General features: G+C 39.3%; 1 protein-coding gene across 3 annotated transcripts in view; it reads left to right on the top strand.

Annotated features, from left to right (window-relative positions):
* The window catches only part of pde8a (phosphodiesterase 8A), a 68,265-nt gene that overhangs the window by 25,226 nt on the left and 25,546 nt on the right, over nucleotides 1-17,493 (top strand). For 2 of the 3 annotated variants that reach the window (XM_061740439.1, XM_061740422.1), the window contains exons 2-3: nucleotides 12,361-12,417; nucleotides 16,003-16,193. In XM_061740439.1, coding sequence (XP_061596423.1) covers nucleotides 12,361-12,417; nucleotides 16,003-16,193 — 248 coding nt within the window. The remainder of the gene's footprint in view (nucleotides 1-12,360; nucleotides 12,418-16,002; nucleotides 16,194-17,493) is intronic. The other variant, XM_061740431.1, reaches the window with a different exon arrangement.

The raw sequence follows: 17,493 nt of genomic DNA on the forward strand, positions 1-17,493 counted from the left end.
GAAGTACTTGTTTTGGGTGTTGTTTTAGTATCAACATTTGAAATGAGATTCATGGGGCAGATTTGATCAGCATGAATGTATACTAACATTAGTGAGCATGATCTCAACCAGCCAAGCTAAAATAGCTAAATGTGCTTAGTAAGCTAAGGTAGGCATGCTCCCATTTGTTTTGCCCATTCTCAGATTAACTGAGTTTGGGAGGTGTCAGTTTTTACTACAACGACTCCGTGTAGACCAAAAAGATTCTTTAAAGGTGCTCTTCTTAAAATCTATGGGTGATGTCACAGGTTTGTTTGTTTAGGTCATATGTGATATTTTTTCAACCTAACCTTCAGCAGCAGGTTTAACCACAGGCTCCAACAGCAAAGAAAAAAGGTCATGTGACTTTCTTACATATAAATTTAATAGTGGGCTACAATCTGAACCTCAGGTAACAGTACAACTGATCTGCCAAGTTGTGGTTGGAAAAATTATTTTACATACAAATTGTTATGTTTGTGGTTAAGCTTGTATTAGCTGTATAGGTGTCGAGGAATTTCCGTTTTCTCATCAGCTGAATGTTCAGTACTGTAGTTAATCACTGCTCTACATACTTTTGTCTTATGGGCTTGTGATCCAGTGAATTCCACATGATTTGATGATAAAAAAAAATAAATGTGTTAGATTTTATACTACATTGTCCATAAATATGCCATAATTTTGTCCATTGTTTAAAATACTTTGCTCCCCCTGTTGGGTCTGTGTGGCGCATCTGTTCTGTGTGCAGACTTCCTTCTATTCTGTATAGGCTCTGAAGCAAAGCCCAGTCAGACAAAATGTAAATCTAGAATCAGGCCACTGGCAAACACATTTTATTACTGTGGAACTTCTACACGCCTACTTTCCAACTAGCCCACAAACATTTCTCCTTTTTCCCTTTTAGACCTTATCTTGACCTCTAAATTACCTGAACAGTCTATGCTGTTTTCTGATAGGCCTTTCCTGATTTTTTTTAAATATTTTTTTAGTTTTCATAGTGTTGAATATACACCGAAGAGCCCATTGCTGCTGAATGGTGGGTAAGGAGTCAGGCAATTCTCCCATAATAGTGTCTAAGGTAAAGCAAGATGCCACTTTGAATGTTGCTTTGTCAACTTTAATTCTGGATCTATAATTTTGGTTTTTTAGAGTAGTTTACAATGGGAAGTTTATAACCTTTCAAGTCACAATGAAGGCACTACTCAGTTAAATGTCTTGGCTGACTACGCGTTGGGCATGTCCACCAGTTTATGCATCTCATCAGTGTCGTACCTTACTATATAACACTAAGAAATCTGCATTAGCCGGCTTTGTCTCAGGATGATTGGGAATAAGCTGGACCTGACCTTGATTACCTGAGAATTGACAAGTCACTTGGTGCACAAATATTTGTGGTTCTTCATTTTTTTCCACTTGGAAGTGTACAAAGAATGTAATGTGAGAATTTACAATCTTTGGCGTTTTGGCTTTATCTTGTGAAGATGTGAATCATTTCTACAACACCCACACTCTAAACTCATGATTGTCTGCATTGAACTCTAATGTAAAGAGGGAAATTGTTTTAATTATTTGGAAAAATAAGTAGTGAAATCTGTTTTGTGGTTTCACAAATCCATCACCAATTTCATCGTCATCATGCCACGTTACCGTCATTTGCTTCACTGGAGCCAATGTAAATAAAAAAAATAAATAAATGTCACTTATCTGTTAGAATGTTGAGGTTCCTCTCAGATATTTTTGGGTGAATATTTGACGCTAATGGTCTACAATTATTAATGTTGATTATTGCTGTTATTTTGAATTTAGATTATCTGAAGGGTAGATTAATCCATACCACCTGGAATCTTTATTCTAGAATATTGTAGAGGATCAAGGTTTGACTCAATTTTTCCTGTCTAACAGGTCTTTTTTGGACATAGAAGCAGCCTAGAAATCTAGGCTTATTGCTAGCAAATTTAAATTGGCTTTGCAGGTAGCTACATAAAAAATAGAGACATATTTAGTGAAATTTTACCTTTTTTTTTTTATTTTTTATTTTTTTTTATTTTTATCCCTGATTTTTTCCCATTTGTATCACCCAGTGCTCCTAACTAAGTCAGTCCCGGGCATTGCTCCCCTCTACCAACCCCGGGAAGGCCCTGCACTGAGCTCAAGTCTCCTCCTTAACTTGAGGAGTAAAATGGTCGCTTCTTTTCACCAGACAGGGTGGGGTTTCTCTGGCCGGACGTAGCGCGTGGAAGGATCACGTTATTCCGGCCAGATCCTCCCTACCCCGGTTGGCCAGAGGGGGCATGTATAGCCCAGGACTGCTGCATGTTTTTGTGAGGGTAGCTCACATTAGCTACCCAAGGGAACACGGGGAGAACATGCAAACTCCACACAGAAAGGCCCTTTCACCAACCCCACCCAGGGTGTGGGTGCTGAAGTCATGGGGGAACGAACACGCACTTCAGCGCCCACAGCGTCCCCGACCCAGGACCTTCTAGCTGTGATACCGCTGCACTACCAGCTGCGCCACCCTGCCCCTAGATATTCTAAATTCTAACTATATACACATCTTGTGGACATATTAATTCTAGATAATAAAGTATATGATGTTGTAAATTACATTTGAATAATAGTAAAATCAAAACAAGAACTAAGATAAATGACGACTAGACTATTTCCACCATTCAGTACGATAGAGTTCATCAGTATGGTACACAACATTTTTGTGTCACATTCTTTCAATCTATTGTCTGTTTTATTTGACAACTCTTTTTTTCCATAATCTTTTCCAGTAATTTTCAGTTCTATTTTCATCTCATCACCCTTCCACCACGATCACGGTTTTGATAGTTTGGTGAAGAGTATCATATTTGCTGTCCTGACTTCTACTTCTCTTTAAGTAACTTTTCAGATCCTTATTCCGAGCTTTTAATCTTTAGCAGTTTACAGTGCCACAGGTGTGTAGATCATAGCAAGTTCTTTTTCCATTGCACTTGTATGGCTTACTTCTGTTCATGTTGCCTTGATGGCTTCCTGCCCTCTCTTCCGTAGGGGACACTGTTTCTTAGGGTTTGTGGTGTTCATTGTGTAGCCAAGCATTACTAGGATAATGTGTGCTTTGATGTACATCAGTATACTGGTCTCTGTGAAGGTTCCAGTGGGTATATTGTTTAGTGTTGCATTCGGTTTGTCCTCCCCTGCGGCGTGTAACCATGGCCTTACTGTAGCATTTTTTGCTATACACGATTGTTCTACAGTTGTGATAGCAGATTCGGCTCGTGAACATTTGAACCTTTTGTAAGAATTTTTTCAGTTTTAATATAGATACTGGATTTTTATGTATCCATAGTTCTTTACTCCCCAGCAAGTAACTCCTCTCAGTGGTGAAAGTTGGTTGTAGCATTCAGTAGCAGTCAGACATCTGACACAACCATTGTTTATTTTGGGTGATGCCCACACTTCAATGGCTTAATTTATGCTCATCACTCCTGTTAATTCCAATAAAGCTTTACCACTATATCAGCAAGCTGTAAGTTTGTCTTTCAGATAGAATCCATGACATATTCACATTATCTAAAATAGTTGAAATAGGTCTATTGGTGTTTTTAATGCTAGTTACTGATTCTGCAGTGGTTACGGGTTTAAAATTCTATTTTTATCATTCATTGTGGATGTACGGGCACCAAATTGATGGCCAGACAGGAAAGTGAATTATTATTTTTGAGATAGCACACACAGCATGGGAAGCTAGCAATACAATCTAAGTGGTGCAGCGTGTGCTGAAGCAGATGTGTTGCTCTGTGCCATTTAGCTCATCACTTAGCTCAGTGTGTGTGAGAGTTAGTGTGTCTGACTGTCTGCCTGTCAGTCCGTCTAGGACATAGTGTGCATCCGCACCTGTGGCTGGGACTTCTGGCCTTAATCAGACCTAATCAAGAACATTGATTCATCTTCATTTGATTCACACTTTCAGACTGGAAAGCACACGTACACAAACACACGCAAGGCACCCTACCACTTCTCATAGGGCAAAAATGCTGATCTCGTCCAATGTTGTTTGGGTATCAACTGTGCATATGATGTTCTACTTAACCACATGGTGATACGCTTTAAGGAGGACTTGCTCCTGAACTGAAGGAGTGGTGTCGGGGGAGCGTGAGGGAGAAAGAGTTTGTTGACGGGGGAAAACTGTCAAAAGAAGGGTTGTGAAGTTTGTTACTCTTGCTTCTTTTTCCTAAGAAGCAAAAGCAGGCATCCCAAGATTCCCTGCATCCTGGTCCCAGCGCTGGGGTAGAGGAAGCTGTTTACTCTTTCTATCTGTCACTGCTGACGTCGGCACACCGAACAATGTCATCCAATTTCCTGTTTTTCACTTTAGTGGAAAGCCGCTCTCCCACTGTGTATGGTTTAGTGTGTATGCGTGTCCATGAGACAGAGGAGCTGGCAGGGCTCGAGGAGGAGGAGATCTATAGGGCCGGATACACTGAAAGCAGGATATGGGGTCAGAAGAAACCTCACTATGTAAATACATAAGGTGTCTTGAATGAAAGTAGCAGGAGACTGCAGACTGTTCTGAAGGCTGTTCAGGATGACTGTAGACACGCATCACATCACGTGAGGTCAGATTAGCCCAAACAAGCAAGAACTGTGTCATATCAAATTATATTTTCCATACAACGAAAGCAGAAGTCAGGCAAAGGAGGGAACTGTCCTGAGGCATGAGACGCTTACAGGGCCTAAGGGCCCGAAGGTTTCAAATCTCACTTTGTGCCAACTAATTTGTTGGACCTACGTGGAACTGGCGTCAGCAAATATACAGATTGTTAAGTGAGTCTAGTTTTGGCAATGATCTTACTGAGCCAAAGTAATTCAATTTGCCTCTTTTGAGCTACGTTTCTTTAGCTATTGTTTACTGCTGTACAGTAGATGTGAATGTGAATTTGTCTTTGTGTTTGGCATAAATATCAGTTTCAGTGACAAATATAGCCAACCCGACAATAGGAAATTAACAAAAAAAGATGAATTCAATATCACATAAGCAATGAGAATATAGGTGATCTATATTTGTCCTCAGCAATGTTTTAGAAAGCACATGATGTGTACTGCACATTTGGTGTGGTGTATAGTATGCACTGCACACTAGTTTAGTGGTTGTAGTATCGCACTGTAAATGTGATTATTTGATTGCTGTGACCAGCTCCTGCAGTTCTAGTCCACTGCGTGATACTAGTCAGTTTCACACGGTTTCACAGTTTCACTCTGGATATTTCTCACTAACTGAACTGTTGTTTACATCCCGAGTATGACATTTTGGCAAAAGTCAGTATGCACTTGTAGTGTTGTATGTTGTGTAAAACCAGCCTCTGTATTTACATTTTGTGATTTACAGTGCCTGCTACAACCCAACATGCATTATAGTTTACATTTAATTGTAACAAACACTTAAGATCTCAAGGAAACGTATAAAATGTCTTGCCAAGTTAAGGATGTTTGTGAAGTGGTAAATGTACCCCAGCCAGCCAAACCTATTGAGTTTGCAAAAATTATCTCACGTAAAATCAGGCCTGGTACTTCTCCACACCGGTACAGAATGTACCAAAACAATCATAATGGGGCGGAATGGGCCGGGCTTCAGGTGATGATAAAAACAACCGAGACGGCTGCAACTTTCTGAAAGCATCTTCAATCAACAAGTTTTTACAACAAAACCGACAACTGTCATTCACTAATTATGTGAATCGAAGATAAAAATAATTAGGATGGCTGGCTAAGTAAGGGCAAATGAGGTTGGTATTATAGATTGCCATCTCCCACCTACTAAGGTCTTCAAAATCAAATATTTCATAATGTGAGATCTCTCTGCTGGCCTTAAGTCTATGTTCTATGGTAAAAAATAGTAACAGTATTTCAGTGTCCAAATGTTTCCAGAACAGGCTTAGAGCAGCAACAGATTCAGAAGTTATCCCACTCATTGCTGATGGCAGAAATGAATGCTATTGAGGTCTGTGGTGTCTTTGGAAGTAATCCCCTTCCTTCCTTTGCTATGGGCGAACATTTGCTTGTTGTGAAATATCACTATAACACTCCAGCAGCCAAAATCTTGCAACTTACATGAGGTGCATATCTGTTTTGCGTTAAGTCTGAACACCCAGTCTCAAGATCCACTTTGTTGACTTTGGCAGAAACCGAGAGTAGGTCGTTCTCCATCTGGAAGGTTGGGACTCTTATTCCCATCCCCACCACATGTCGGGTGGATCTTTTGGCAAGACCCTGAACCCCCACATTGCTCCCCGATATATTCATTATCACTAAAAACAGTGCAACTTGGTGCAAATAACTTAAACGGAATCACTTTCTCTCGGTAGCATTCGCTTATCACAACTTAAAAGTGGCGTGTTGATGTCCCTGTTGGCTCGCCAAATGTTCTGCATGAATTATCCTTTTTGTATTAAGTGAAGAGGCTGGACTGTTATGGTTGACTACGTGTATCACCTATGAACAGAGGTGTATAATCCAGGTGCCATAAAGTAAAAATCCTGTCCAGCAGTTGTTCCAACCGGTCACTAAACCAGCTCCTCTGCAGGTAGATGGTAGGTTGTTAGTGAAAACACCTGTTTTAAATGTACTGGCTGATACACAGGTATATGTTTTAATGAGAAAATATCAGCTTAATGTAAATTGAATTGTAAATTGTAAATTAAATAAAAATTATTTGACTAATGGTATTTTGACTGACCCCATTTCAAAATTGGTCTTAATTTAAGAATGATTCAAAACTATTTTTGATTTTGTAAAAAAAAAAAAAAACATTAAAGTACATTCAAGAGGTGTATAATCCGAGTGCCATAAAGTAAAAACACTGCCATGTTTCTGGATCAGCTTGCACATTTAGAACAGGGGTTTTCACTAACAACCTACCATCTACCTGCAGAGGAGCTGGTTTAGTGATTGGTTGGAACAACTGCTGGACTGGATTTTTACTTTATGGCACCTGGATTATACACCTCTGCCTATTAAGTTTTTATATTACCTCCTATGTAGTGGCCAATCTCTTTTGTTCACCAGAGTCGGCCTCCATACAAATTCTCTGTTTCCCCTCATTATTATGGACCGCTGTAAATGTCCTTTGAACTCAAGTTTCTTAGTTAACACTTTGGTTCAAGTTATTGCTTGCATAGCAGAAGCATCAGTTACATTGCTATAGAATAGACTTGCGTTGCAGCACCTATAGATTTTTTTTCCTGTTCTGTTTTCAGCTTTTCCAAGCCCCCTTTACCCTTATTTAGGACTTTCATCCACACCATCAAATGGGCTGCAATAGCCCCCCCTCCTTATTTTTCCCCCTTACTTCTGAGTGGACCAGCGTATCTGACATTACTAGAATTGCCAGATTGCCAGTCCATGCCTGCATATTGTATATTTATGTACCAAATTTGATTTTGTAGGTGAAAGCATTGGCTAGATATGACTTTAGTTTAAGCAGCGTTTTTGTCAATTTCAATGACCTCTGATGTTCAAATGTTTTTGAATATCAATAATCCACGTAAACCCTACTGTTCCATTTGTGACGAGGACTATGAAGAAATTATACAATGGGGTAAACTGGCATCATAGGGTGCTTTAAGCATAATGTCATTTACAGTTCCTTACTTTTGTAAACGGACATATTGTTCAAAGGTTGTTCCTCTAGATATACTTTAAAATTTCACCCAGTGGTGTTGCTTGGGTGCATTAATAACTGTGATAAAACTTCTTGAAAAGAATCAGGGAATTCTGTTCATTTTGAGTTCACTTAATTTTTAAAGTGCCAGCTCACAAGCGCTCATTTGATAAATAATTTATAAATCCCTAAAGAAATATTACATAAGCAATAAAAATCATCTCATGGGACTTTACAAAGAAGGTAAATAGGTGCAATGCAGTTCAATCAAATACAGTCAAATTCAGTGCAGTTCATATCCAACAGATCTGTCTTAAAACAGTGTGGTCAAAATATGTTTTTTTCTAGAGACCCCACATAATCAACTGGTTGATTAATGGCTAACAATGTGTGCAGATTATAAGTCCTTTATTATTTCTTTTATTTCTTTGAATAGTCAACATTGCTTAAGAATATCTAGATGGTTACCAGAGAGGCACATCTGTTTTGTTCAACATGTGACACTGTCCCTTGTTTTATTTAATAAATGATTTATTTAATTTGTTTAATAAATATTCATTAAAGTATTATATCTCATACCATGCTTGGTCCCCAGTTATGACAAGGGGCTACGGCCTTGTTGTTTTTCCAATGCCCTTTAAGTAGTAATTTTGAACCTACAAGAAGTTAAAGCAAGTTTAGATGATTTATTTCAATTTCAAAAGAATGTCTTTCCTTACACTGATTCACATTTGGAAAGCAAAATTTTTGATTTAAATTTTAAATTTTGAGTTATTATATGGACGGAAGAGGCTTATTGAGAAGTAAAACTATAAAACCACAAAATTCTTTCACTTTTTTTCTCAAAAATGCCAGTCAAGATTAACTTTCATGCATTTGAATAATGAACGCATTCATTGAGTGCAGCTACATATACACTAAACCGCACTGCTTTACAAACTTGTTGCCTTTTCAGCGAGTGGCCGTGTGCAGGCACAGACGCACATTGCCACAGAGTGAAGTCCCAGTCTGACGGGAACAACATAGCAGCATATAGCTGGACTTGGATTATGTAGACGTACACACCGTGTCCGTACAGCTTGCCTCCGTGGCTTACTTGCTAACCCATTTCCCCTTGCTTTGTTTGCCTCTGGTTGAGTGCCAACGTGATGTTTGCGGGATGCAAATACTTGGCTAAATGATTCATTGCAGTGTATGTGTATGCTGAATGTTGCCTGAAGAGGCTGGCAGACTTTTAACTTTGTGTGTGTGTGTGGTTGTGCGTGTGTGCGTATGTGTGTGTCAAGCTGTACGAGTTACACAAGCTCAGCTGCTGTGGGATTGGTTGTGTCATTGTCAGAGAGGGAAGTCTCCCTGGATGGAGACAGAGTGCTGCTCACTGCTCTCACTAAGCTGCAGCGAGCTGCAGGCAATGTGGCCAAACTCTGTACGTCAAAGGCCTGACCTCAACTACTTCACCAAACAAAACAAACAGAAATCATCACAATAGACACAGATGGGTTTGTTTTTTTTAATCTTGCGCATGTGTATCTGTAAATTCAATATCTTACATTCCCTCAGCAGTAGTCTCTCTCTACATACATATATATGTATGTGGATATATATATATATATATATATATATATATATATATATATATATATATATATATATATATATGAGAGAGAGAGGTTTAAATCTATGATCAAAATCGACACATGGCCAGAACACTTGAGATCTAATCTGACAAAAAAAAAAAACTGAGTCGTGTTTAGTCAAATCCTCCTGGGGGAAAATTAGTTTGTGGCATTTTCCATATATGTTAGCTGCCGTTATGAAGCTGCACGCACTAACATGCGTGCTGTCTCTCCAGCACACATGAGGCTGTCATGAGACCTGGTCCTCGTGTCTGTGAAAGATCAGATGATCACAAAGCATCAGCTTGTAGGCATCCTGATTTCATACTCCTTGTTTGTGGACAACTGCAACAAACAGTCTAGTGTCGTGATGACGTCAATTTGGCTACAACCGAGGGCTAATCAGCTTCTTTTTTTTTTCTCCCTCTTTGTTGTTTCATGGAACTTTCTGAAGGCTTACAATTTAGCAAGAAGTGATTTACTGTAGCCCGGCGTGCTCTAAAATTCCTCTCTGTATTCCCCCTCACATGTGTAGATTGTTTACGGAGAAGAGGAATTCTAGAGGGATGGTGGCCCGCAAAGGGCTTGGTTGCTGTGGTTACTAACCCCTGAGCTGGGTCCCATTTAGCAGGAAGGAAGCTAAATTATTTGCAGACAGAAAAGAGTAAGCTCATGAAGGGGAATTGTCATGAGTTGAAAACCTGTCTTTGCCTGTTATCTCTATCTTAATTGCCATAACTAAGCTGTAGAGTCAAAATATAATTCAGTCAGTCAAATATAATTCAGTCAGTGACATAAGGATAAGGGTATGTGCACTGCATGAATCACAATTTTAAGATGCAATAATGTCAGCATCACTTTAATGTCACGATTGATAGGCCAAAAAGTTTAAATCTTGTCATTTAGCATTTTTAGTTTTGTGTAAGAAACTGGTGGAGCAACAGGAAAAAGCAAGTGGGAAGTTGTGGTGTGTAAATTAGTACAATGGCATTAGTGCATGGTTGGGGAAAATAAAATAATAAGCAAAATGGTAAAATACTGTGTCCTTTTGGAGGATTGCACAAGTGAAAATACAGATGTATTCACTGAAAAAAATCTCAGTGATGGTCAAGTTGTCCATTATATGATTTTTAGAATTTGTAGATTACGTATCTAAAGTGGCTCTATTGCATTGAGTGTGGTTCCTTTGGGTTGGTGGAGTTGCAAAGTATGTTAGGGTTATGGAGTTGCAAGGTGGGCTTCACTGGGCCAATTTTGTTCTAGTGCAACTCTAAGATGCCCTCTTAGATTAAGATCTGGTGAGTTTTGAGACCAAGCGCATGCTTCTTTGTGCCGGTGTCTTTAAGGTGTTGTTTTGCAGTGCAGTCAGACACCTTGTCCACTGACAGAGGCCACTGTTGGAAGTGCAGTTGCCATAGGAGTAATGGTGTAAAAATATCCATGAGGTGAGTGGCAGGACAAAAGCACCAGTCATCTAACTTCCGGGTTGAGGCTCATGCAAAACTAAAATTTGTTGCACTTCCTCATCTGGCCACTAGAGGCTGGCGGCAAAAGCAGGTCACCTTTAGAGCAGAAATAAACATATTTACAGCCTGGTTTGGTCTTAATTGTTGGATTTTATACCCATGACACCTCTGAAGGGGGGGGGGGGTTACCACACCAGGAGAATATAAAGCATTATATTTATTTCTTATATGATTGACTGACAGTCGGCTCAGCCAATGACTCACTGTTATCACATTCTCAACTGTTACAGTCATGCTACAGCTCTTAGCAAAGCAAACAGCCCTCTATATGAACCCAGCATCAGCTAAACGCGACTGTCCTTTTTGATTTGGCCATCGAGTTAACATGTTAAACAGTATATTCTGCTATAAATGTCTGACTGCAGCTCTGCAGACATTTCGATGGGGTTTGCTTGATGATCTGGAAACAAAGCTAGCTTTTGATTGACATTGGGTTGGCGTGTCTGCTTGTAGAACCTGCATGAAGAAAAAGGGGCATCAGTCGCTCTTCAGAAACCACTGGGTCATGTGACCTTATGCTTTGTTCATTGTTTTATACAGTCTATGGGCAGGACCAAAGACTTTCTACCAGAGCACTGCACTGTGATGCAACAGTTAATATTGATCATTTCATCTGTTACCGTTTATAGTAAATTGATGTAAACTGCAATGACCAAAAACAGATTTTTGCAGAGTGAAGGTTGAATAATTTAGAGTGGAGTCATACGTTTTGCATCAAAAATCATAACAAGCTCAGCCAAGGGACTTGTGTGAGAAGTTAATTTTGCCTCTGTGTTTGCAAGATTATTCAGTTTTTGATTTGAATAAAGTGAACTCTGGTGCATATGCCCTGTTAGTTTGAACACTACCACCCGAACACTGGTGCACCGCAAACAAGAAAGAAACCCACCTCTGCTTTCAAACACACCTAAGTATCTGTATAATCAGGCTATCATCTTGTTTACATTTCTTATGTTTTGTTTCTTGCTCTGTCCAGTGTTGAAAAACCACTGTGAACACCTAAAGAACAGGATTTTCTACTTCTTAACCAAACTAAATGTAAAATGTATCATTTTCCGCTTTGGTCTGGACCAAAACAAACTGAGCAATAACTGTGAATGTCACCTTAAACATATATGCATACAGTTTGGATCAGAAGTAAGGCAGGACTTTCAAAGGTCAAAGTTTGATTTTAATTTGGGATCTGGACTGGTTTTGGTTCTAATTTATTTTTTCTTTCTTAGCATTATCTGAGATATTTTGCATCTACACTTAATGGAGCAACTAGTATCTACATTTCAAAGTGAGACATCCTCAAATAGGGTTTTCTCTACTTTGATTGGTATATTACATAGAATGAAACTGCCCAGTTGTAAATGATGGTTAAAGATAGTTTATTTTTACTGGCTATGACTCTGTGATTGGTTTGGACAGTACGTTCTTGTAGTAAGTGTGAAGAACATCGATGAGGTCTCTGTGGACTTAAATTCTGTTAAAATATGAAGCAACTAAAACAATGTGCCATTTTTAAAAGAATAAATCTAATCCTTGTATTGTTTTTGTTATCTTTCAGACCACATTAACAGAGGTGCAATTTGGACCAATGAAGTTATTTAAAGATCCACTTCAGGTATCGTAAAAATCAATGCCAAACTTTTGTGTGAGTGATGCTTATGTGCATGAATGCATTAAGGCTTTCCACACAAAAACAAAGCGGCTGCTGTGGAACATCTGTGTCTGAACCATGTTGGGAGCGTACAGGTTAGCAGTGGCGCTAAACTTGGTGTGACTGTCAATATTTGATTATATGTTTTTTGAATTAGCTTTTTGATTTCAGTTAGAAATCGGGTATCTGTCAACTATGCCACATCTTTCTAAGGAAAAAAAAACTTGAACAGGAAAAAAAAAATCCATGCAAGCATTCAAAAAAAAGATAACCAGGAGGAAAAAATGTTAATGGTTGTACTATGTGCAGTGCGGCCTTGTGTTGTCATGGCAACAGGGCCAAACATTTATGACCAAGAACATACCATAATGAACAATACACATTCTGGAAGAACTGCACAGAGGATCGGCAGTGTGGTCGCTGCAGACTGGACCGTCTGTGATGTTCAATGGTCCTTTGTACACTTCAAACTTTTGCCTTTGCTTTGTGTTACTCCTGTTATATGGACACTTGGATAAGTTGGCTTTTTTAGGAACTGTTTATGCATTTAGATTTTATCTTTTACATTTGCTTTCATAATAATATCCTGTGTGCATTAATAAATTGTTCTAGTGGTAATGGTCTTATTCAATTAGCTATTGAACAAAAATACCAAGCATTTGCTGTTCTAAATGTGCTGCTCTTCTTCATCATGTGAGTGAACACTTTGGGATTTAGACGGTTCAGACAACAATGAACAGCATTGTATTTAACCCTCAATTTTACTTCTTTTTTTCTTACTGTGTTTTTCTTCAACTCAGAATAAAAGAAACAAACACAGAGTGTTACTTTCACACTTTGTACACAATAACTTACAACACAGAATAACAGAGATGATGTAAAGGCAATGAGAGCCACAGAAATGCAGTACATGGGAAGCCCTCTAACTAAATGCAACAGAGAGTGTGAATGTAGACTCTGCCTTATTATCTCATGCACTCCAATGTGGCCGCAGTAGGGAAACGAGGTAGAGAGATATCCCCTTCCTGTTTTTGTCACTCACAGCTGATCCTGTCATGCCCTCCTCCTTTCTACTCCTCCTCTTTTTCTCGCGCTTCACAGGATCTGGCCGGGTCCTCTCCGTTTTCAACAATGATGTTTTCTAGATGGAGTGATCAAACTCTGCCAGAATACCCCCCCACTCCCCACCCACCACCCCCCCAGCTGTTCGTGTCTGTACGATTCTTTCTACTGCAGTTTCTTTAGAGCAAAGACCTCGTTTCAGAAACATTTTTGCTTCAATGTGATTTTAAATGGTTAGTTGTTTATCATCATTTCCCACTGTGTGTTGGTTAAAACTGAGCAAGGTCTGTTCATGTGGTACCGGTACAGACATCTGAAAAACCCTTATCTCGGCCTGTATTACACTGTTCCTCCAACTCTACGGGAATGTTGACTTTTCTACCAACATCCCAATGTGGAATTCTGATCTAATTCCCTGTGCGTACCAAACATAGTTGCAGGATTTCGAGGTTATGTATTTATGACCTGTACACTCTTCACTGCTTGTAAGGAATACATGTGGTATATGGTTTGCATTAGCAACACCTCTCACACCGAACAGCCTCGCAGCTGCTTTACACTACCGGACCTCGTGGCTCTTAAAGAAAGCCACACCAATTGTCAACTTGCAATCAAGAGCTTTTCAAAACAACCAGTTCATGCAGTTGCTGTTTTCTCAACAAAGTGGGATTCCTATGACCTAACTCAACCTTACAGGTGTGGTTCAAACTTAAATGAGTAGAACAAGCTTCCTTTTCTTTACATTTACTCTGCCTCAGCTCCCTGCCAACAGTTGGAGCTGACGTCTGTTTGAAAGAGTGACTCATGAATCTGCTCTTAGTGCAGCACAGCTCGTGGAGGCGGGCCCAACGCTCTTGTCCAGTATTTATGCAAGTAGGGGGGAGACGGAGGGGGGGGTTCATGAAAGTATGCTGGCAGAGATGGAGCGCGCTCTCAATGGCTGGTTTGACGGTAAAGCAGCAGCACTTTCAGCCACAGCCTTGGCAGACTGTTGGAAGAGCTGCAGCCAGTCAAGGCCACCTCAACTAATTGTGTCATAGATCATGGCAGCGGACAATAAAAACTGTGACGCACAAGTGTAAGAGCTGAGCCTGATCAATCTGGGTCTGTCCACTAGGGGTTTGAGGTCACACTGTAAGCTGATTAAAACGACAGGCGCAAATGAGCAGAAACTCAACAATGATGACAGCACAGAGCTGTTTTTACACTGCAATGTCAAAATCATGTTTTACTGTAGCGCTTATGCTTAAACTGCAGTAAGCGTACACCACAGGGTTTAACCACATCACTTGTGAGTAAATATGTTTGTATACTTGCATATTAAGCATCTCAGTCATTTTCTTATTCTGTGAAATACAATTTTCTAACTTTTTTAAATATAGTAGTCACATCGTCATTCTGGCAAGGGAACATAAAACAAAAACAATTATTTTCCTTGCTTGAAAGTATATATTTGAGTGTCTGGGTGTCTTCCTAATGAACAACTCCACCATAACACAATTACTGCTTGTGTATATTGGGTCTTGAAAGGCGTTAGTCGGCGATCCATTTAGAATTCCTCTGTGACATCACAGAGCCAGTGGATACAAAATAGATCTATCCATTTTCTAATATTTATCTCTACATAATTTTACATATTGCTAGATTTGCAGTACTTCAGGGTAGGGTAGTATGCCAGATTTAAAAATAAAAGATAAAAAGCTAACACTTCTGCACAGAGTTAATCGGACAGAAATTGTAGCGACACTTGTATTTTTGTGGCATATTGAACAAATAAAGTCAAAGAAATGAAATGAATACTTATTATTATTATTATTATTATTATTATTATTATTATTATTATTATTATTATTATTATTATTATTTATTTTTTTTTTTTTTATTATGTCAGCATTTAAAAATAGTTAATATACCTTTTTTTAAATGTCAATAGTTGAGCATCTGCTGGTTCATCTGTGCATGTCAGTTTAAATCGGAAAGCACGTTGGGTCCAATAGACAGATATCGGAAGTTTATCCCTAACTATTTTACTTAAGAACTAAAACATGGAAAAATGAACATGCATATAAGTAAAAATAAGCTTATTTGTTCCTGTACATAAAAGGATGTCAACAGTTCTTGGCTCCCTCCAGGCTGAGACCCACAGGCGTTCCCAAACACTTGTGATGCCAGTTGGGAACTTAGCTTGCTTTGTCTGTGGAGGTTTTTTTAACATTTCCACCCCATCTTTAAGGCAATTCTCAATATCCTTTTTCATAGAATCTATTTAGAGAGGAGATCCTGCTCCCCCACCCCCTACACACACCTATTTTTTTTCAATCACTGATCATGTAGATATAATTCCCCCTTCTGTTAATCACTTTCCCTGTGTTTCATAGCTTCTAGTGAAATCCACTTGAACTTCAATTTAGATAAGTGAACCATGTTGTTTTTTTGCTTTTTGTTTTTTTAATAGAAATAAAAATAACTAATGTCTTTCCTTTTTAGGTACTTTTAGTTTTTGCCAAAGAGGATAGTCAGAGTAATGGCTTCTGCTGGGCCTGTGAGAAGGCCAACTACAGGTGTAATGTGGCGCGAACACCTGAGTCGGCCCTTCAGTGCTTCTCGGAGAAGCATCACGACCTCGTCATCATTGACCATAGACATTCCAGACACTTTGACGCAGAAGCACTATGCCGGTAAGGACGCTTGTTTTGAAACTTAATCCGTCAACTTTGTTAGAACTTCTTAGAATTTAACCAAATTTAATTATATGAAAGTTGATATTGTAAAGAATAATAGTTCAACCGTCAGTGTTTCACAGGTGGGTCAGTACTGTCAAGTCAGGGTTTATTCAACTTCCATATGCCAAAAGAAGTCAAAAGCCAAACACTGTCAACATTGAGTAATTACTTTTCATACCCTGGCAAAATTGTTCCTGGGATTTTAACTATTTATATCCACAATTTTTTCTGAATGTTTTTATCCATTTATACACAAATGTTTACCACCTGTTTCCAGAACGTCCCTTTGTTTTTAGGACTTTATTCTAACCACTTATTACATAATCTTTGCCAACTATTTATACTTGCATGATAACCTGTTTTTACACATGCAATTCCTGGTATGTTCTCACCTTAATACTCAATCTTTAAAGGAGCATGAGGCAAGAATAAGAAATGAGACTCATTAGCGCCACGACGACAGTCGAGGTTACTGCAGCCAACCGCTAAGCCGGCACGGGAGAACGCGCATGCAGCGTCATTTGACGTGACATCCGCAGGATAGCGCGGGAAATTCGGGCCCAGAATTGCAGCGCATTTTGCAGCACACAGCCTGTTCAAGGCAACGGAGAGATACACTAGAGGGATCATTCTTTTTGGTTTGGAACGCTTCATCTGACATTATTACTAGAAAACTTAAAACGTATACACATTTTTTTCATAAATCCTGCCTCATGCTCCTTTTAAGATGATGTGAAAACATTTATCGAAACAAATTGTGATTTCTGTTATTCTAATTACTTGAGCCTCTTTGAGTCTCCTTTGTGTCCCCTGGCAATTGCAGAATAGCCATGCAGGTTAAGAGTACTCCTGTTGGTTTTCTGGTGTAGGAAACACATTTGAAATGGATTTGAAATTTACTATGCTAGTCATCTAAGGCCAATAACCTTATTCAGGCCACATGAACCGGATAGGGCCAACTCTAGCAGTACTTTCATGTGTTACAGTACACTTGTCATTATAACTCGGAGGGGGGGGGGGGGTAAATGGTCCGCTCACTTTGGGCTCCCCAGTTTCCATTGCATGCTACCTAGTCATGTCCCTGAGAAATGAGCGATGCCTGGCCATACCACTCTCTATCTTTAGCCTCTGCCCAAACCAAAAGCACATTTACAAACATTCATTTGCCCTGCCCAGCGTGTATGTTAACTCTATTCATTTTGGCCAATCCATATGTTCAGTGTACACGCACAGGCTCTGATGGGGAAACTAAAGG

The sequence above is a fragment of the Cololabis saira genome, chromosome 2 (assembly GCF_033807715.1).
Source record: "Cololabis saira isolate AMF1-May2022 chromosome 2, fColSai1.1, whole genome shotgun sequence".
NCBI lineage: Eukaryota > Metazoa > Chordata > Actinopteri > Beloniformes > Belonidae > Cololabis > Cololabis saira.